The 21375-nt window shown below is 34.3% G+C and overlaps 2 protein-coding genes across 2 annotated transcripts; both read right to left on the reverse strand.

Moving 5' to 3' along the window:
* Positions 1 to 291: 291 nt before the first annotated feature.
* LOC104904261 (endoglucanase 24) lies at positions 292 to 9302 on the reverse strand. The gene is made up of 4 exons (XM_010692465.4): positions 6022 to 9302; positions 3161 to 3460; positions 2387 to 2548; positions 292 to 1463 (listed from the first exon to the last, which is right to left on the reverse strand). The coding sequence occupies exons 1-4, from the start codon at positions 6442 to 6444 to the stop codon at positions 855 to 857; spliced, it is 1494 nt and encodes a 497-aa protein (XP_010690767.1). The 5' UTR covers positions 6445 to 9302; the 3' UTR covers positions 292 to 854.
* A 3454-nt stretch (positions 9303 to 12756) lies between these two features.
* LOC104904260 (uncharacterized) lies at positions 12757 to 19880 on the reverse strand. Its single transcript, XM_048636837.2, is given in 5 exon segments — positions 12757 to 13588; positions 13590 to 13920; positions 15750 to 15842; positions 18114 to 18339; positions 19713 to 19880. Coding segments are annotated over 4 exon segments (774 nt in total). The 5' UTR covers positions 18251 to 18339; positions 19713 to 19880; the 3' UTR covers positions 12757 to 13375.
* Positions 19881 to 21375: the final 1495 nt, after the last annotated feature.

Consider the following 21375-nt stretch of genomic DNA (forward strand, 5'->3'; position numbering starts at 1 on the left):
TAATTTTTTATCTTAATTTAATACAACTAATGACCGACTTATGATTTCTCCTTAAATACTTGTGTATAAAAAAATGAAAATTTTATTTAGAAATAGAGGGAGTATGTTCTTAATTAATATTGGCAAGCATAATGAATCTTATTGTAAGTTTATAAGAAAAACTGTGAATATGCGTGGGAAAGCAAATTTATCTCCAAATATATTTTCCTTCATAATTTGCATTACTTTCATTGCTGCCAGTAGTTTAGATATGATGTTGAGTGATCAAGTAGTAGGAACTTCATAGATATCTTTACACACCAAGTATTGTACTTCCTCCGTTTCATTTTAAATACAACAAAGGAGTATTATTTATAAAATATAAAATATTCTTTTGTTGCATTTAAAACGAAATGAAGAAAATAATACATATATCAATCATAAATAAACAATGGTACGGCCATTCTTCAAAATAGTTCTATGGATTTTTATATCCTTGCATTAACTTATGTAGTAACAACAACAACAACTTGATAAGTGTCGGCATCATTGCCGCATCACTATTACATCAAATCAAAGCAAATTAAATAACATAAACAAGGCAAAATCACAATGATTTATTGTGACTTTATGAGAGGATTTCCATTCCTCAAAAAAAAAAAAAAAAACATTTATGAGCCTCTTCCACTCTTGGATTCACACAAGATGAGAGACACTTTCCCATGTACACTTTTCATGATTTCGGAAAGTTAAAAAAAAAAAAAAAAAAGCAAAAAAAAAAAGTTTTTAAAAAAAACCTAAAAAAAAGGGTTGACCTTAAAAACTATTAAGAAGATTCTATACAAAATGATTAGCACCCATAATCAGGTAATGAACTAAAGTGGGCCTGGATTAGCAGTAAAATAAGCAAGGGCCCCAACAAATGGAGCATTAATATAAGTAGTGGGCTCGGACTTTCTAAAATCAGCCCGATCATCTTGGTACAAGTCATCTTCACCTGGGCCGCCCACAATGGCTCCAATATGGACATTTAAGTTGGGCTGGGATGAGTTAAAATAAATGGTCCCTTCTTTACAAGCAATGGGCTTAGGATGGTCTTTAATAGATGGTAAAGATGAAGCTCTATGGTGAATTCTTTGAGGGTACTTAAGACTATATCCTACCATGTAAGACATACCATTGGGGTTCTCCCCTAGGATATAGTTAACCTGCCTTTGAGCTATCCTCCGGAGCGAGGCGGGCCCTACGTTAACCGCGCCACAATTAACCGTTAATGATGCTTTATCGAGGTAATTAGCGTAAACAAGTAAGAGGAAAGAAATGGTAGTGGCATGTTGGAGATTGCTTCCTCCAGGCCTGTAGATTAGGCCACCAGGGGTGTACTCAATGTGGAAAGATGATGTTTCTGGGATTAAGGTGCACATGAAACTATCTGCTGATGATTTGTACACTTGAAGTGAGTATAAGCTTCTTTCTACCACTTCCTGCAATACACAAAACAAATTATATTATGTTACCTTAGTTGATCAAGCTCTATTATAAGGTCTAATTAGTTCAATCACTAGGGAAATAGTAAATAAGGGTTTGTTCTCCCCAACTTATTTTCAATTCAGTTCACTTCAGCTCTGGACAATACTTTTACTCTCACATATCACTATTCATTTAGGTTCATTTCGGTTGTTTTATGCCGAAGAGAACATGCCTTAATTTCAAATACGCACAACCTTATTTTAAATATAGTTGACAATAATTGTTCGAATCATATTCGACATAGATCATTTTGGGTTTGTCTTTCTTTCAATTCGGGTTTGGGTAGAGTACACTTGTAACTTCATATATCTATGATTTGAGGTCATAGTAGTTTTATCACGTCTATTTTTGACGAGCATAAACAAACCGATAAAAGGATCATTGGCGGAATATAAATCAAAATGAGTATATTTATTTCATAGGGAGACAAGTAGATTCAATTGATTTCTAAGTTCTAGGGCAATAGAGCATCACAAAAAAGCAACTTCTTAGTAATAAATGAAGAAGAAGCAAGAAAGTGACTCTACAAAACATGTTCCCTAGGCAAAAGCTTTCTTATTAGAATTTATGAGTGTAGGGCCAATATAAAGTAAATCTAAATCAAGTTCAAGAATCACGATGCATGTAAAATTTGCATGATCCACACTTGGAGAATTAGCCTCCTTTCTTACAACATCATGGTGAAATTGTACTTCCTCCGTCACATAATATAGTGTGTATTTCTCTCTTTTAACGAAAACTTTATAAACTTTAACATCTACACTTATTCATGTGGGATCTTGTTAGATTCGTCTCACTGTGTAATTTCATAATACTATCAACTTTTTATATTTTTTATTAATAAAGAATCGAAAAAAAATATCAAAATATCACCTACCTTTGAGACTAATACGTTAAGACCAGCATGTTTATTGTCCCACCCAAACTCATTGATATTGTCATCAGCACCAAGAGTGTGGGCGTTACTTTCTACATAATTAAGATATGCGTCATCTTTAGTAGCTCTCCTTAACCATGCTGCTCCCCAAAGTAACTCATCCTGTCCAAATTAAATAAAAAAGGACACAAAACAACAAAAAATTAGTATAGTTTATAATCGTCAAGTAATAAATTTGATGGGCCAATTTCTGATAATCATATAGTTATACTCAAATGATTATTCAACTATAATGTCACCTAATTTACTGTTTTTAGTCTTGTCAACAATTATATACTTATAACTTTGCCTTACATTAAAGTGGTCTAATTCTTCCAGATCTTCTGTGATCTTTTCTAAGTTTGTGACTAATTTAGTCGGTAGAAGATCCTTCACTAAATGTAAGTACACCAAGTACAGTGTTTAATTGGCAACGCCCTATATGGTGCACACGCTTGTACGTAAAGTATAGTGGACACATGTACATGGCTAACAAGTCAAATGAACACATGTACATGGCTAACAAGTCATATGAACATATGTACATCTCCGTTGGTACATGTTCATTGGTATTGGTGTTTGTGTTCATAATCTAGTCATTTATGTTCATCGGTTGTATGATTCTCATCCTACGGACGTGTGTATGTACTATTTTGGGTTAATTGGAGATCAAAAACTCGCTTTAAAGGAAAGAAGAAAATTGTACGATTCACTGGAAAAAAAATAATGACTTGCCTGATATCCATCAAAGTCACAATAAAAGGGGCAGGCACCACCTCTAACATCTGAATTATCACTATAGGCTCCTCTATAATTATCTGCATATTGGAATACACTGATGGCATTTCTTATTAAGGTTTCCGAGTAACCGGGATCTGCTGATCGGAAAGCCATCGAAGCAGCCGCCAACGCGGCTGCAGTCTCACCAGCAACATCGGAAGCTGGGTTTGGAGCATCAACCACATACACTGTTCGTTTTGTGTCCATATCCTCTGGCCTCTCCCAACAACCATGATCACTTAAAGGATCACCCACCTACATGTACAAAACCACATAACATATATAAAAAATGTAGTACACATACTTAGAGATGACATGACAACACAATCGAAATTGACACAACATGATTACGAAGCAACTAAAAGAAACTCGAATTCAACAAGATAAGAAAACAGACTCAACATGAACTCGACTTATTTTGATCAATTTGTCCTGTATATTGTGGTTATCCTACAGTTGATATGGTTTTGGGTGTTATTGGAAATACATGAAAGTCATGTAATCATGACTTACCAAACAGATTGTTGATCAAATGCTTAACAAAAATTACACAATGAAATTTCATAGAAAATTATGTTTCTTTTAACTTTTAACTGCATAGAAAGCTAGTGACGGTGTTTAATCAAGGTCATAGGTACCAGTTACCACGCACTTATTCTACCTACAAAACTTTTACCAACTAAACTAGTTGATCGACATCTCCTTGTAATGGTTAGGAACAAGATATCCAAATTACGCGTGCATGACTCTTTATTTTGGACTTTTGGTGCAATAGCTTGTAACAATTGAGACATTTACATAAGGCAATCACTGTTAAGAGTAGTCGTACTATCAATATCATGACATACTAATATACTATATAGTACTACCTCTGTTTTTTTTTAGTTGCAACGATTTGACATAAAATAGAGAGGGAAAATGTCTAATCGTTGCAACTAAAAAAACAGAGGTAGTACTATTTAGAAGTTATTGTCACTATAATATGCAAACGTGGTTAAATTAATGGCTATACAAACAAAGCTCCCAACAAGATATATATATGGGGAATGGGGGTGACCCCCTCACTTATGGGAATGGCAGATCCTATCATTTGGCAATTAGAGTATCATAAATATCCATCAATTTTGTCCCATATTCACCATGCCGGTGCCATTTTTTACCATTAATATCTTAAGCTATGTCGTAGTAAAATTACAAAAAAAGATGAGATTGTAAAATACAAATACATGTTGAAACAAATTAACATAATTGCATGACTTTGTTCGATCTTTCATATTAATCATAAAGAAAGGTCAAACTGCAAAAACTACAAAGTGAGTATGTGTTATGATCTACATAAAATTGTTTATGATATATACTTAACTAAATTATATAAAAATCATAAATATGAAAACAAGTATTATTCCCTTAAGTGTTTTATTAATTTTTGGTCACTTAAAATATTACAACTCATATATCATCCTAATTACTCCCTTTATTCCTTTTTATATAAGGGACACACATTGTTCACGAAATTGCAATTTCATTCATTTCAAAGATATGATAGGTAAAATTATATCATTGTATTTATCTTTACTATAACATATTTTTTTTAAATTTTATAAATATGTATCTAGAGTACGTAATCAACTATCCAAATCCAAACTTAAATATTGTTCAATTTATATAAGGATAGGAGTACTTATCAAATTCTACAAATGTTTTTTTAGTAAAAATTTAACGCTTAAATAAAGACACAATAATTAAAATTTTAGCAATTAACTATATAATTTAGAAACAAATACTATATTTTAAAATGGAGGGATCAGAATAATGTTTTTCCATACTCATTTGTCTATGTGAAAGATTCCTACAACTCGTATCTGGACATTTCTTGCTTTTAGAGTTTTAGTACAGGCCCATCTCAACTTCTGTGCAATTTGTCTTTTAGTTTCAATAATCACACTCCTCTTCATTTTTCTACCAAAACTTAAGCTTCTACAAGGCAAATTGGCAATATAATATACTTCAGTGACTGAGATTATTGCATAATTCTACATCAGGATTCCTTTTCTGTTAAAACTACTCTTCGTTTTCTAATTTACGGCTATTTAGTCCGTTTTCAAAAGTTCTTTCTACTTTATAAAAAAATTTCAAATAAAAACAATAAAAGAAAACGGGGAGAATAGTCAACTAAGAAGGTATAAAACAAAGTAATGCAAATAAATTATGGTTAATGTCATAATTTTGGAGATTAGTATTGGCTTAACCTCACTCTTTTTCTTCGAGCTCTATATGATCAAGATTGATGCCATCTTTTAACTATGGTCCACCCATTCAACCTTTTTCTCGTTCATAACAAAGTAAATTGTGGGTCCATAGTAGGCTAAGAAATTACAAATAAATACAATAGTAAGAAAATAATTTTACAATTCCACAAGAACCACACAATCCTAACCATTTAGTGGTAATTTTGGCTAATCCCACTTAATTATTATCTATGAATTTTAAGTGCAATTAGTCCCCTGCATTAAGCAACTTCCCCACACAACCACACTACCCTCAACTTAATTCTTAAAATTAAGTTACCTTCATGCCATACAACTATTACTACAATACCAATAATGTCTTGGCCTACTGGTTAAGATTGAGGTGCTGTGAACGATAGTCGATAGGTCGCTGTGAACGATAGTCGATAGGTCGCAGGTATGTACGTAGTCTTACCCTTATTATAAATTGCAGTCTAACAAATAGTTAAGAATTATGTTTACAAAGTATTATCCATGCATAATTATATAGGACACACTGAAAAAGACTAATAATAATAAAAATTTTACCTGAACATAGATTCTATTAGGTTGAGCAATGGTCTTAAGGAGGTAATCAGTGGCCCATTTAATAGCAACCAAAGAATTCCTCAACTCATTAGGAGGCATTAACTCCCCAAACTCCACCACACTCCATGCCAACATTGTAGTGGTGAAAGCCATAGGGAAGTTAAACTTAACATTGTCCCCAGCATCATAGTAGCCACCAGTAAGGTCTACACCTCGCTCCGCTCCATCACCAAGACCCGAATCGCCTCGCCACCGGGCCCTTTGGTCCGGGGGCAAGTAGCCTGACCTTTGTCCCTCAAAGAATAGAATTGACTTCATTAGTGCATCATGGTAATCATGGTAAGAAATTACCATAATTGGCATTCTAGTGAGTAGTAGTAGTATGAGTGTAACAAAGAAATGATGAGGTAATAAGAGGTTCATTTTTTAGTGTGTTAGTTTGGTTATTTAGTTAGTGTGTGTGTTTGTGTGAAGTTTGTGTTTGTGGGTTGGGAGAAATAATGGGTAGTTTGTATGAGAAGAAGGGGGGTTTTTATTGCCAAATTAAGGGGTAGTTGCGTGTAACTTTATGATTGGGTTATAAGTTACTCATCTAATTAGAGACATCACGAGAGAGAAAGAAAGAAGAGGTGGGAGTGGGGGGTTGTGATAGCCGACAAGAAGGGTAATGTAATTCCGAAGGTCACATGCATACAAATATATGAGTCACATAAAAATTTCATGTAAATTAAGGCTATAAGTTTACATGTAGGTCCAATTAATAACCATAAAAGTTGAAGGTAAGTTATTACTTGTTTCTTTACTCTTTATACTTCCTCTGTTTTATTCACCTTATTATGAAAACCTTAGAATGTAGTAAAACTCTTACAGGTTTATAGCCCATTTTGGTATGATGTGTTATGTGATCGGTATTACCAAAGATCTTTTGGTCTAATGGTATGGTTTCTTATTTCCTACATGGAAGATTAAGATTCAAATCATGGTGGAAGTAAAATTTCACAGTTCAGAGGAAATTCATCTTACAACGGGTTTCTAAAAGGAGAAAAAAAAAAGGTATATATACATTATTATTAACTTTATTTGTATTTGTTAGACAACTCCATAAATGCATCGGCAGTAACTCTTTTATAGCATTAGTATTTCGTATCAGTTGCAAGTAAAATTTCACAGCCCAGGAGAAATTCATCTTACTACGAGTTTTCAAAAGGGGGCCCAAAAAAAGTTATATATACATTATTAATAACTTTATTTGTATTTGTCGACAACTCCATAAATGCATCGGCAATAACTCTTTTATAGCATTAGTATTTCCTATCAGTTGCCCTACATATGTATTATCAATTCTAACCTCATATATACGAATTAGTAATTCACCTTGTACCATCAACTAACAAGTAGCACATTTTAATACAAGAACTAGTTATTAAGCTTGGGCTACGCCCCGGGTAAGAAAAAAAATTTCATTTATTAATATTATACTTTGATATGATAACAATAAATACAACTTGGTCTAGTGGTTAAAACTTTAGTACATGAACTTGAGGTCACGGGATCAAAACCTATACTATGCAATTTCTAATTTTTTTTATTGTACATGGATTACATGAACTAAAACTCCTTAGGGAGAACGTCACGTGGCACCGTTCCTGATTTATGCACGCCTTTTAATATATTAGTATAGATTCGTAGAACTTTTATTTTGAAACATCAAAATAAACTAAAGTAAAATGTTTTCTTGAAATAGTATACTCTTTCTATTTTATACTCCCTCCGTCCCAAAATATAGTTCCCATTTCCATTTTGGGTGTCCCAAAATATAGTTCCCATTTCAATATTTAGTTCCACATTTTCCCGTAATTTGTCTAGAAAAATCGTGTCCCATCATTTATTTGTTTCTTGAATTTTGTTTTTTCCTTTGTTTATTCAACCAAAATGTTACAATTAATGATCTTTCACCAATTATCTCCATTCTCTCTCCTAAAATCATCTTTTCCCATACAACATTTATTTAAATAAACAAAAAATCTTTACTATCCCAACTTGCATAAATTACCGTGAAAAAAGGAAAATGGGAACTATATTTTGGGACGGAGGGAGTAACATTTTTCCCATTGATTGTTAATGTGGTCAAAGTTTTCATAGTTGGTTATTTACATTAACAAATATAATTACGTGATATCTTATTACAATTATTTCAGTATATACTTCTAGATCAATTTGTTATCAATTAAATTGATGGACAAGTATATATGTTAAGAGTCGAATATATGTATTCGGAAAAAAAAAAACTAAGAAAAACATTGTGACATTAATAGAACATTCATTACATCGCCATTGATAATAACATTTTAAAACGGAGCTAGAACAATCAATGATTTTAGGTGAAATTGATGTACTTTTGACTTACTATATCGTACACTCCTACAGATAAACACTAAAAAACAGTTACTTGTATTAGCATGCTATATATGCCCATGTCTAATGTCTTTCTAGCTAATCTAGTAAGACAACAATAAGATGATGGACTTTGATGTGTCTTTCACGCTTTTGGTAAACAAGATTATGGGTGTTACATATTGGAATATTTTTGCATAGCTCAATTACCCTATCAAGAATTGTTAAAAGAGACAGTCTAATTTCAATATAAAAGCAGACTTGATAACTAAATCGATTAAACTTGACATCTAAAAAAATTAACCTAGTCACTATTGGGCTAATTCTCTTTTTCCCATTACCTAATCTATACAAGATTTGAACTCGGGACCTCTTGCTATTATACATGACACAATTACCATCTCAGCCAACTTTAGTCATCCTTTGGGCGTCCACATTATTATATTTGTACCTTTTGAATGTTGAGTTTTTCTTAATATATTTTAATGAAAATGGAAAAAAATGCGTATCAAGTTCGGAAAACAATACCAACCCCGGGCAACGCCCGGACTCAAATACTAGTTTTAATTTAAAAGTAGGTGATCTCTTACCACTTACCAGGCGAACTCCTTAAGCCTAAAGATAACCTATAAAAATTTTAAAAAATGATTTTTGTATAAAAAAAAAAAACTCCAAAGTAGCTTTGATTGGTTAATGGATTCTCAAGTAACGTAAGTGGACCGAGAGAAGACAAATAGTTTCATGTTTCTCCCACCATATGTACAAAAAATTATTAAATATTATCTTCCAAAAACTTAAAAGTAGTTAGTTATTCTTGTTTCTCTTTAGTTCTTTATCATTATTATTATTTTTGGCAGAAAGATGCTAAATGAAACAAAAAGAAGGAAAAAAAACGCCAATTTATTACCATGGAAGGTTTTCTATGAGCGCATGAATAATGGTAGGTCTTGTGAGTAAATAGCGGCTACACGTGAAAGCCAGATTGCATCAGACCTTTTTCTGTTTTGTCTCAGACTCTTGAGATTCCTTAGCAATGAGCAAGCTGCGTAAGCACACAAAGACAGATGAAAAGACGAAAGCACTAGCTTAAAATACATAAATGCAAATAATACTACTCATGTACTCCGTTCGAAAATAAGAATCAAGATTGGCCTAGTTGATTAAAACCTAAAAGGCGTGGAAGTCTTCCTTCACTTTTGTGACAACCTTGCTGATTGATGCCTGGAGGCGTGAAAGCCTTCCTTCACTCTTGTGAGTTATGACAGAGCGAGGTTTGATTCTCATCCCTTATAAAATGAGATTCACAATTCCTCACTTACAAGAGATATTTATCCTACTTAAAAAAGAAACTTTATTATAGCTTTAGATATCAAGGAGCTCCGTGTTTCAGTTGGTGGCACGACTCTCGAACGAATTTTCAACGTGTTTGGGGAGCTTGTTGATAATATAGGTCCCGTAGGTTCAGTAAGTGGGACGAGGTAGGATGAAAGGAGAAAAAAAGTAAATAAAAAGTAAAACGAGCAAGAATATAATTCATGGAACGATAAAAACAGATGTTAGAAACTAGAAAGAACTTAGAGAAATAAGCGAAGTATAATCTTAATAAATAACTCGAGCGATGACCCGGGTAATTTTTACATGTTTTGCTCATGCAAGTCTAATAAGTCTTATATTGGGATCTTTTAGATTGTTTTATTTGGTTTACATAAAGCTTCCTACGAATTCATCTAATAAGTTTCTACACCAATTTATTAGCTCATTGAAAAGAATTTCATTTTCGCAATACAAGTTTGATTGAAACTGAGAAATTAAGGCAAGAACAAGGGGTGACAATGAATTAATGATAACTTAGTTTTCTCTAGACAAGCCTCAATGTTCGATAATGTATTAATGTTTTGAGTTTGTCAAAATTCAACTCTTTTGAACAGGTCGGCGCACCACAAAGACTGATATGTTATCATTAAAATTAGGTCGTCATCTTTGTATTGAGTAGCTATTTTGTATTATCCGAGTGTATTAATGTATTATGCAAAAATAAATTATTATAATACACCCAAATATATGGTATTATAAAAGATCGCTTGATATGTTAATCGTTAATCCAATCTGAATTGTGAGAAAGAGCAATTTGGTGCACGCAGTAGTTGTAAACCGACAGTCGTTATATAAAAGGAAAAAAGACAGCAGACGATTCCTTCGTTAGATTTGAATAATATTCTTACACTTCAGTAGTACGGGCGCTAAACTGCCAACGGCTCAGAGGAAGAGTAACAAATTTCTTTGAAATGTGAACTATAGTCCACCATAAGCTAGTATTAATATAGAAGTCAGGAACTATTGATAAGTATGCTTGCGGAATCCTAAAGATAGATGTCTCTAGAACGGGTTAGTCTTTAGCACAACACCAAACGAGCACGAGCACGAGACAGGCTCAGCACAATTTGACACGGTACTAAGCCTATCGAGTTGTGAGCTGTGCTTGGAACGCATTATTGGACGAGAAAGCACAATAAGACACGAAAATACACTACAAATTCACAAATGTTAAGCCAAGGTAGGACATCAGTCAGCACAACCTCCCCATGGGTAGTGCAGACTTGCTGGGACTTGAATTTGTGGGAGGTCAGCTACTCAGCCAGGCACAGGCATGACTCATGAGCCAGCATTTTTTCGTGTCCGGGCCATGCTTTGGCCAAGCCTCCATCCCAGCACAAACCTAGACTGCGCAATCAAAGCGCAGTGCCATCTCTACTCTACAAAGATTGACAATCTACATTTCCATATCCATTTCGCATATCATGGCAATCCACTTTAGAGGTCACTAGCTACACCTAATATGTGAAATTGTGTAATTCAGACTATTGATCAAAACAATGTCTTGTTCAGCATATAAGCATGTATGAAGTGCAAGCACTGCACTCATTCTACTCAAATTAACAATGATTCATGTCTGCCAAAACAAAACAATGATTCATGTATTTAATTATGCAGCGATACATCATTTTTATATGTTTCTGCACATCAAAGTAAAATCTTATTAGAAGAATGAGTTATAATCTCAATTAATTGTAGTACACAGCCAAAGTAAAAGTGGAAGCGATAAAATGCAGGCCCCATTCAATCAGCTGATTGTCAGTATTTCAGTGAAGAAGAATCAACTGAGAAAACTTGGATCACACTTTTGTCATCACAGCAACATTCTTCTTCTGAGAGTTTTACTTTTTGCTTTTTTTGGTATTCAATTTGCATGTGAGTCGACTGCATATTTTTGCAGACTCCTCTCTCTCTCTCTTCACATATTATGTACTTGAATTAGTTAATTTATTAACACAAACAGACACTTCGTACACCATTAATATTCAGTACACCAAATATTAGCAACTCTTTATTGCCTTTTAAAGGGCTGTTTTTCTTTTGTTATTTTTTCATAAGAAATCTTTGCGGATGTCTCAAGTAAGAGAATATAGTGGAAGACTAAACTTCTGAGACCTAAGCTTATTTTGCTTTCATTTTTTTGAGGTTTGTTATGTTCTAAACCCATATTAACTTCACCTATTTTTTAATCAACTGAACTTACTACGGTTTGAACTTATTTTTACTGATTCTCTATTATTTTCTCTTATAGAGTATAATTTACTGATTACTATTGAATTGAACTTAATGTTACTAATTATTTATCTAGATTAAAGTCATACTCTTGGTCCATCTAACTGACGTAACACACTCGATTTTCTAACTATAAATAATAAAATAATATAAATAAATATATGTTTTGCACAATCTATATGTCAGGACCCAGTTTGATGTCCTGTAGTATCTATAGGGATTGGGGATGGAGGGTCCTCAAAGGAGAGAGAGCATGCATAAAAATTGGTTACATAAAAAATTAAGGAGAACAAAACACTTTATCAAAGAGGTGAACACCTCCACATAATAGATGCCTTTTAGACGTGACCGCAGTCCTAAACCAGAGTATAACCTTGCGGGTTAGGACCAAGAAAGAACAATTTCTATAAATGGGCTCGTGTAAAGATCGGAATATTATAGCTAAACCCATCGTTTGAGATAAATACTTTTAGACTATTATTCTTGTAGGGTGGAGATTTTAGGAAAATAGGCAAGAAAGATTTTCTATTTCACGTATAGCACAAGGTAACACCACATTAATAGTATTACTCTTAACAGGATAATTTTTCAATAGATGCAGGGGGAAACTCCAAGCCTGTTCCCCGAGGATTCAAACACCCCAGCTTGGGTGACAGTTGATGTGCCAAATGAGCACTGTCACCTAAGTCTTTACCACTTGCCTTCCTTTAATTCTGTTTAAATCGCCATGTAAGGTAGAACCATCAAACTCAAATGTTGTGTCACATTTATGTACCACTTAATTGGTTGTTTACAATGTGTTAATTACAGGCAAGAGCTGCAATAATCTACTCCTAATTGGCATATTACATACACCTGCTATAAGCTGAACAAGCCTAATCAAGCCAAACACATTCTTCAAGCAAAAGCTTGGCCACTTGAGTAGAGCTCAAGCTTGAATCCGGAGATTTATTGATGTTTAAAGAGAAATCCACCTCAATGCACCACAGACTCACTAGAACAAGTTAAACGCCTCAAAGTCCTGGCATTTTCTCATCTATACCCCCACTGAAGGTCAAATCTGTGATGATGCTTACTAGCAAACACCAAACTTGAACCGAAAACGTATAAGAGACCACGTAACAAGACAAATCTTCGAGTCTAAACTTCACCAAACTTCAAATACTGTAAGATGTTTCATTAACTAGTACAGCCTAGAACACCACAATAAATGTGAAGTAGCTACTCCAGCTGCTGTAGCCTGTACCTAACAAAATCCAACCCAAGATCCCAAGTAACACACCTAACTGGATGAAAATATGCCAATAAACCTAATCCTCACGGATAGCGGTTACACAATAAGCGTCACTAACGATTAGTACCTCCTGGGGTAGCGGTCTAAGTACCTTCCCGAGGGACATTCAAATGCCACATGACCACGCCCTCCACACATATGGCAGATCACAGGTGTAACAAAGTCCCTGCTCATGTTACCTAGCTGCTGGCAGTTCCTATACTCAACATTCCAGTAACCACCACTCCCACCTCGGACCACACTTCCTCTCCCTGCGAGATCATCTGCCTTAGAAGTTAGAACAACCTCTTACAACATGTCCTGACAAGTTGCACAGGTTGCAGACAGGTTCATTAGTACAGTCCCGAGCAAGGTGACCTGTTCTCCTACAGTTGTTGCATGCCTTGTCATTAGTACATTCTGGGGCAAGGGGGCCTTGTTTGTAACAATTGTTACACAACCTCACATCACCAGGTGGTAGTGGAGGGACAGCACAGTCCCTGGCCTGGTGACCACCCTTGCCACATCTGTGACAAATGCCCTCATTAGGGCAGCTGCTGACTGTGTGGCCAGGCTCTCGACAGTTCCAACATAGAGACTTTGTGGTACATTCCAAGGCGATATGCCTGGTAGGAAATAACCAGACAAGATATAATAAACTATAAACTTACTTTAGGCAAATTGTTTCAACAGCTAACTTATATACTGAATTCTATGGCCGTCTCACTCAAGATAAGATCTCAGTTTTGCAGATTTAACCATAAGATTATGGCAGAACTTAAGCGTCTCCATTGTTCCACATATCATGGCCTTTTGGCAGGCAGTAGTAAATGGTGATAATATTAAAAAATATAGTTCAAATGGAAGTCTCACGTCAATATTCAAGGTGATGCTTGTCCACCTTCAAACTTCTCTTTTCTTGACAAAACTTCATTACCATCCATTTCTACTTTAGAAGGTGGTGCAGAGTAGCAATAGAATTTTATGAACACAAATGTTCGAGAATTGACTTCCATTACCAGCTATTGGCATTTTTTTTTTTTTTTGCAGCAGTACACTAAAACTAAATATCATCACCACCATATATTACCACCTATGGAATGGGCCGTCAAGGGCATCAATGACAGTTGATGTGCCAAATGAGCAATAAATTCAAAATACAGGCAAGACTACCATAAAGCAAAGTACTGGAACTCAGGGAAAACAGAAACTTCCTCAAGGCCTTAACCAGCTCCCTACTACAAACAATCACTGATAATTGCAACAGCTTGCAACTGAATATACTCAAAAAAGTAATCCAGTTTGTATCTTCTGAAAACATAAACTAGTGCAACATCTAAGAATTCAAGAGTCATCACTTTCACGGTTTGAAGACTTCAGCTCCTGAAAAAATGAAACAGAGTCTGTTTTTTACTCTCACCTGTAATACAATTCGTTCCGGATGATCCTTTCATGAACTGGTCGACCCAATCCAAAAAATCGGATATCTAATCTGATGTTCCAAGTTTTGGATTTTCCTAATCAGATTTTTAAGATTAAAGATATCTGAAATTTTTTAAAAAAAAATCCCTTAAAAAATAGAAATATTTTTATTTACTGTATTTTTGCTGATTTAAACTTTATTATAGTACTCTTGTACTTGCGTTCCTTAGTAGTTTTTATTTTGTAAAGGTAGCATGTTGCCATGTAAGGTGGTCAGTCACTCAGAAAGTCAGAACACCTAAGGTTGTCTAAAACTCATACACTTTATTTATGCTGGTTATGTTCAGGCTATAATTTTATTTTTTGGTATTCGCTGAAATTGATAATTTCGAAGTGTGAACACAAACATATTGGAAATTTAAGTAAAATAGCATCGGGATTTATAAAGAAAACATTAATGGAACTTTTCAGATCGGATATCCAAAGATCTGATTGAAATTTGGGATATTCGATTCAATTTCAAGATTGGATTCAGATAGGAACCTTCCCCATCCGGAATTTTCGAATATCTACTCCCCTGTTGTTAGAGGTCATTAAAAGATTAGAGGCTAAGAGCACAGGTCAGAGTATAAAAGGAGTGCAAGAATGCCCAAGGTGCTATGTTCATCAGCCTACAGCTTCCCAATACAAAATTTGCTTCTTCAGGCACATACTTCAGCACTCCAACTCAGTGTACATTTGTCAATGATCATGATAGCAAGGTAATTAGCTCTTAAAAGCAGTAATATTTGGAGAGGAAATTCTTGTGAGTTCTTAACAAACCTCAAAGCACAAAGGCTGCACAGCTAACGCTACACCACCACCACCACCAACCCCCCCCCCCAACCCCAACCCCGAAAAAAAGGGGGCGATACAAAAGACAAATATATAGAGAGAACATCACAAAATAAAACGACATAAAAGAATCAATAGGACAACAAAGAAACTGAGATAACCATTTTCAAAGTAAATGATAAACACATAATATACTTACCCAGGGAGGCCACAATTATGACAAATGCCCACATTAGGACATTCTCTAGCAAAATGGCCCGGGCGCTTGCAATTCTTGCATAAATTGCTTTGGCTGGAACAAAAGCAACATACACAATTAGGGAGAACTCTACCTCTCAAAAGAGGAAATGGGGGGGAAAAAAGCATATATATTCAGAAACAAATTTATCATATCATGGGTTTTAGTTCATCTAGAATACAATCAGTGTTTCAATAGTCATAAAAGCACAAAAGCATAGATGTGGAGAGTTCAAAATTAGCACATGGCACTTCATAAGATCATTGTCTAGTATCTACCATATGTCCATACAATGATATGTCTATAAGCACCATATGTCTACATGCTGATGGATAATATAAGACTTAAGGCTACTCTATTCATCACTTGCAATTGTCTACCTACCATCAAACATATCACTACTCGGATATTATTCCACATATAAACCAGAAGAAAAGAAAAGAAAAATATATATTTAAACGAACTCCTGTACAAAGCACATAAACTACTATTATCCATACTTCTTAGGATTCCCCAAAAGATGAAAAGAGTCTAGCCAAGTAAGCCAACCATAAATTGAAAAAATTGAACTATTTCTTTCCAGATCTCTATTTATCTCATATATTCTCTCTTCTTTCTTGCTGATTCTTCTACCTTTCTTTTCCCCTTCACCTCTGTCCTTTCTCCTTCATTTCAAATCTTAGCATGAACCCTCCTAGGTCGTGACCGCAGGAGATGAATGTTTCTTCATGCAGTCGACCTTAACCTTTGGGATTAAGGCTTAGGCAATTGGAATTGCATGAACCCCCCTAAACTCCTAGAAGTCTGCTTTTGTAATGATGCCAGACTACCACCATTTGTCTTTTTTTATACCTTCTTGAATTCCACTTTGATCTCTTAGTGAAAGCGGTAAATCACTTAACCACAGAGACACTCTATAAGAACTTCTTTCGAAAGATTCTCAAAACCATAGCAAATAGCCAATGTAGCCACACCCTACTAGGTGGGTTCACACTTGATTGATTCTCAAAAAGCCAATTAAAGTGTCTTAAAACACGTTGAAAAGACAAATAGTAAATTAATCTAAAATAAACCACCACAACAAAATCAAATTCACAAAAGATTATACATGGGAGTCACTTTGATATGGAATCATGGAACAATAATAGATTGAAAAATTATAGAAAAGTAAAACAGTGGAACTTACTACTTTTCAATTCCTTTGTTGTCTAATGGAGAAAACTATTGAAAAATAAGTAATATAACTAGCTCTCCCTTGTTTAGGAAATAAAAAATGACAAGCAAGTGATAATGTGTAGACAGTACATGTACTTGGCAAAATGAAAGCCTACTTTTTTGCCAAATTTAATAAAATTGGGCCCATACTATTCAGTTACTCACTATCCCTTTATTCACAATTTTGCTTCTGATATCATGTATTCCTACAGACTTTAAAGAAAAATCAATAATAATGCAATCTTGTGGTGCTTTATTATACTTACTATCTTGTCGAATCCAATCATAATTCAGCTTAGATAGTTGAAATAAACTAGTGACAATATGATCAGAAGAAGAAACAGAAAGAGAGAGAAAGAGAAAGGATAGTGAACACTGCGCACCTTATTATATATAACCCGGCAAGAAAATAGACCTATACGTAGCCCATTTGCAATTTTTATACTAAAATGTCGTTAATGATTTTTTATGTACCGAAGTGGCAAAAGGGTGCAATTTTTTGTACCACTGCTAATTGGCCATTCCAGAATTTGTGACCCTGGGTCTGATCACCGGGAGTCTGGTGGGTTAAGGAGGTCCACATGTGACTATGTGAGCAACCTCACCTCAAACTTGTTTTGATGGAACTGTTATTATAACTAGCTAGAACATCAATATATAAATTAAGCCATCTAGGATCTGTATATATCATCTTAATCTTTTACTATTTTTCGGTCATTATAAAAAATCACAAGTTTGATTCATAGCTTTCACATATATCTATTAAGAGAAGAAGAAACAACTCTAACAAAATCCAACGGCCTTAGCGCAAGCACTGGAATGTTAGGGCTCCTAAAGAAGGACATCATACTGTACTACCAGCGGTCCAGCACACACCTAGTATACCCTCCATCATCACAAGACACATAGTAAGGAGTTCGATCATGGATCCAAAAGACAGGAAGAGTTCAAAAAGAAAGCCCTACATTCACAGCATGGTCTCAATATTAGTTCTATCATTATATAGAGGTCTATCTCTCACGAGCAGCAATTTACCACATCTCAAACTATTTGGCAAGAAAGACTGGGTAACTAGGCAAATGAACAATGCAACAAGCTAGAACAAAAAACCTGAAACCCCGACTTTCGTCTCTCCCATAAGGTGCACTACGAAATGTCTGGCGTTCACTACGGATCTTTCGATTCACAGGACTCCTGCTTCTACTTTTGCTCCTACTTTTGTTCTTGCTTCTGCTGCCTGAGCTCATTCTCACAACCTTCCTTCTGAACTCCAACTCCTCCACCTCCCTATACAAAAATGTAAAAAAAAGCACCCCCGTAAGCTGCAACCTTCTCCCTGTTCATATCATACAGCACAACCCAACGCCACATCTATGAGATGCAATCAAACTCTTCTGCTTTCTCCATTAACAGAACACACTGAACCGATTGGATTTGTATTTAACACAAAAGTCATCTACCAACTGCGTATCACATTATTTCGCATCCAAACAATCCTTGTACTAAGTACTGACCACTTCTATACCCATAAGTCCAAACTATGCAGGAAGATTGTGCTTTTGGAAAAGAGTATTCAGCATAACACACACAATCTTACAGCCAGCGGCGCAGTTAAAATTAGGGGCTCTCTGGTTCCAGTCAAATAGAACAAAAAATATAATTTTATGTGATTGCTTGAGTAGGCAAATCTCCGATTAGAACCTAAACTCATGCAAAAATATCATGGCCAAGAACAGAACAAACAAGATGCCAGGGCATATGTATAAAGTATAAACTGACAAGGCATATTGCAAATAGAAACACTCTGGGAACGAACTCGAGATCAAGCCCACAAAACAATGCAAATCCAACTCTTCGTCAACTGCTCTCATTTGAAGCTATTCATATTATTATTACTATCTACTAATTTCCAAATCATCTATAAAACAACCAATAACTGAATATAAAAGAAATGGATATGTAACATCAACAAATCTTACTTAAAGCAAATTTAAGCATATTAATCAATCTCAAAGCAACACAAACAAGCACTAGGGTATATAACCCACTTCAGATACTGAGTACTAGAAACAGATTCTGAATTTTCATCACTGAAACAGCAAAATATCTGCCCTACATTCCATAAAGGTAAAAAAAACAGATACTCTGGATGTAAAACAGATACTCTGGATGTAAACCAGAATGAGTGGATCATAAAATCATGTCATGTTAAACTTCACTCTTGCATTTTTATCTAATTGCGCTTTTCAACCGAAAATCGATCATCAAAAGCCAACCATCAACAACAAGCAAATACACCTTCTCCTTGAATCAAAGATACTCAAATTCTTCATTTCACAAGCTCCAAAATAGCATGTCATTCGAAATCTTTCATTCCATAAACTTGAACATAATATTACAGCAATTCAAAATTTCTTGTATCATTAAAGTAGCTTCGAAGTACATAAGCGATTAAATTGTCAGTCAGAGGAATAACAGTTTGACGTTACTTTAAACGCTATTTATACTGGTTGTTGTTTTACCATCATATTACAGGTGAAGTATGACTTATGAGCATCAAATTAAGCGTTAAACGAACAAAAATTCGTTTAATTTGTAACTTAGAAGTTTGATTTTATACAGTGAAATGCAAAACCTAAGATAGATTCAACGAATTAGATAATTGCATTGAAATATCGAGAGAAGAAGATGATAGAGAAAGAAAAATACCTAAATTCAGAGAGTTTAGTTACGTGTGCTTCAATTGGAGCCTCGTCACCAGAACTCAAGAAGACAAGAAGTATGACTTCGACAGATCGATCGACAATTTGAGCTCTAACTTAGATTTTGTCAACACACTCGATTTCTTTTTACTTCTATAGCGTTACGGGTTTGTCAATGCATAAGTTCAACTATTAACATTTTTAATTATTGATAATTAAAAATAAATAAATATAAAAATATGCATTAAGATGAATCTAATCCAATTCTAAATAAATATAATTTTCTTAAATATAGAGACAAATAGAGTTTGTAAATACTGAATAGTATTGTCAAATCATTATAAAATAAGAACACTTTGTTTTAGGAAAAAAAAGAAAGGTAAGAAAAGTTTAGAAAATTCAATAAAATTAAGAAAAATACATAGAAATTTAAGGGGGGAAAAGTTGATAATAGTTCAATTTGATAAAAAAAAAAAAAAAGTTTAGCAAATATAAGGTGGATAGAATCAACAAGTCCGTTTAGCAAGAATATAAAGCTTGCAAAAATAAGTTAAGCGTAAAAAAAATTAGAATTACTTCAACAAATATAAGTTGATTTAGTTCAAAAAAAAAAGTTTACTTGAGTGAAATGCATTAAATTCAACAAAGTGAAGTAACATTTTGTGAAAACAAATTAAGTTTTGAGAAAGAATTGACAAATATAGAGCTTTATTATAAAGGAAAAATTATTTTAAATAAGTCAACTTTTGTGCGGCCTTCTCATTTTAAGTCTACTTTTTTTTTTGAGGGGAAAGTCTACCTTTTGATTATCCCTAATTGAGTTAGACTTGTATGTTTGCTCTCTTCTATTGAGTTTTAATCTGTTTGTGACTTGTTTAGTAAGTTACTTATAATACGTGTTACAATGTGATTGTTTCGCTTTTTTGTGTGTTTTTTCATATCCTTAATTTTAATTACGAATTTTACATAAATATTAAAAAGTTAATTCTTCTTCCTCGCCCTCACCGGCATCCTCCTGCATCTCCAACACCCACCTGCCCCCTATCTTGTCCCTACATTCCACCGGCGGCATCCCCCACCCCAATCCACCCCTTCTAAGCCCCCATGTTGCATTTCCACCAGCAGCACCCCCTCCTGCATTAATTGTCATATTAGCTTACCCATTTGAGATGTTGTTACACAATAAGTTATGACATAACATGTTACATCCAATACGCACTTTAATGAAATATGTCAAATCGCAATGCACTATTATTATTATGCTTTGAACTTTTAATTTTTTTTCTATTTAACAGCTCTGTATTTTTTCGTAATATAATAATACATTATCTCGCAATAATAGTAATAAAAAAATTATGAAAAAACATCTCACTATCCTTAGCTTATAATGATAGATCGATAACAAACTTTAACATTGAAGGTTGAATAGCTAAAAGAATAGTACACATACAAATAGAGATCTAAATAAATATTCTTTAAAGGTGAAATGTTTTTATAGCCTTGTTTTCCGACCTTACATATATATAAACTTATCTATACTAATATATTAAAAGGCGTGCGTGAACCAGGAACGGTGCCACGTGGCGCTCTCCCTATGAAGTTTTAGTTCATGAAATCCATGTACAATAAAAAAAAATTAGAAATTGCATTGTATAGGTTTTGATCCCGTG

Source organism: Beta vulgaris, chromosome 9 (genome assembly GCF_026745355.1).
Source record: "Beta vulgaris subsp. vulgaris cultivar EL10 chromosome 9, EL10.2, whole genome shotgun sequence".
In the NCBI taxonomy this organism is placed as follows: Eukaryota; Viridiplantae; Streptophyta; class Magnoliopsida; order Caryophyllales; family Amaranthaceae; genus Beta; species Beta vulgaris.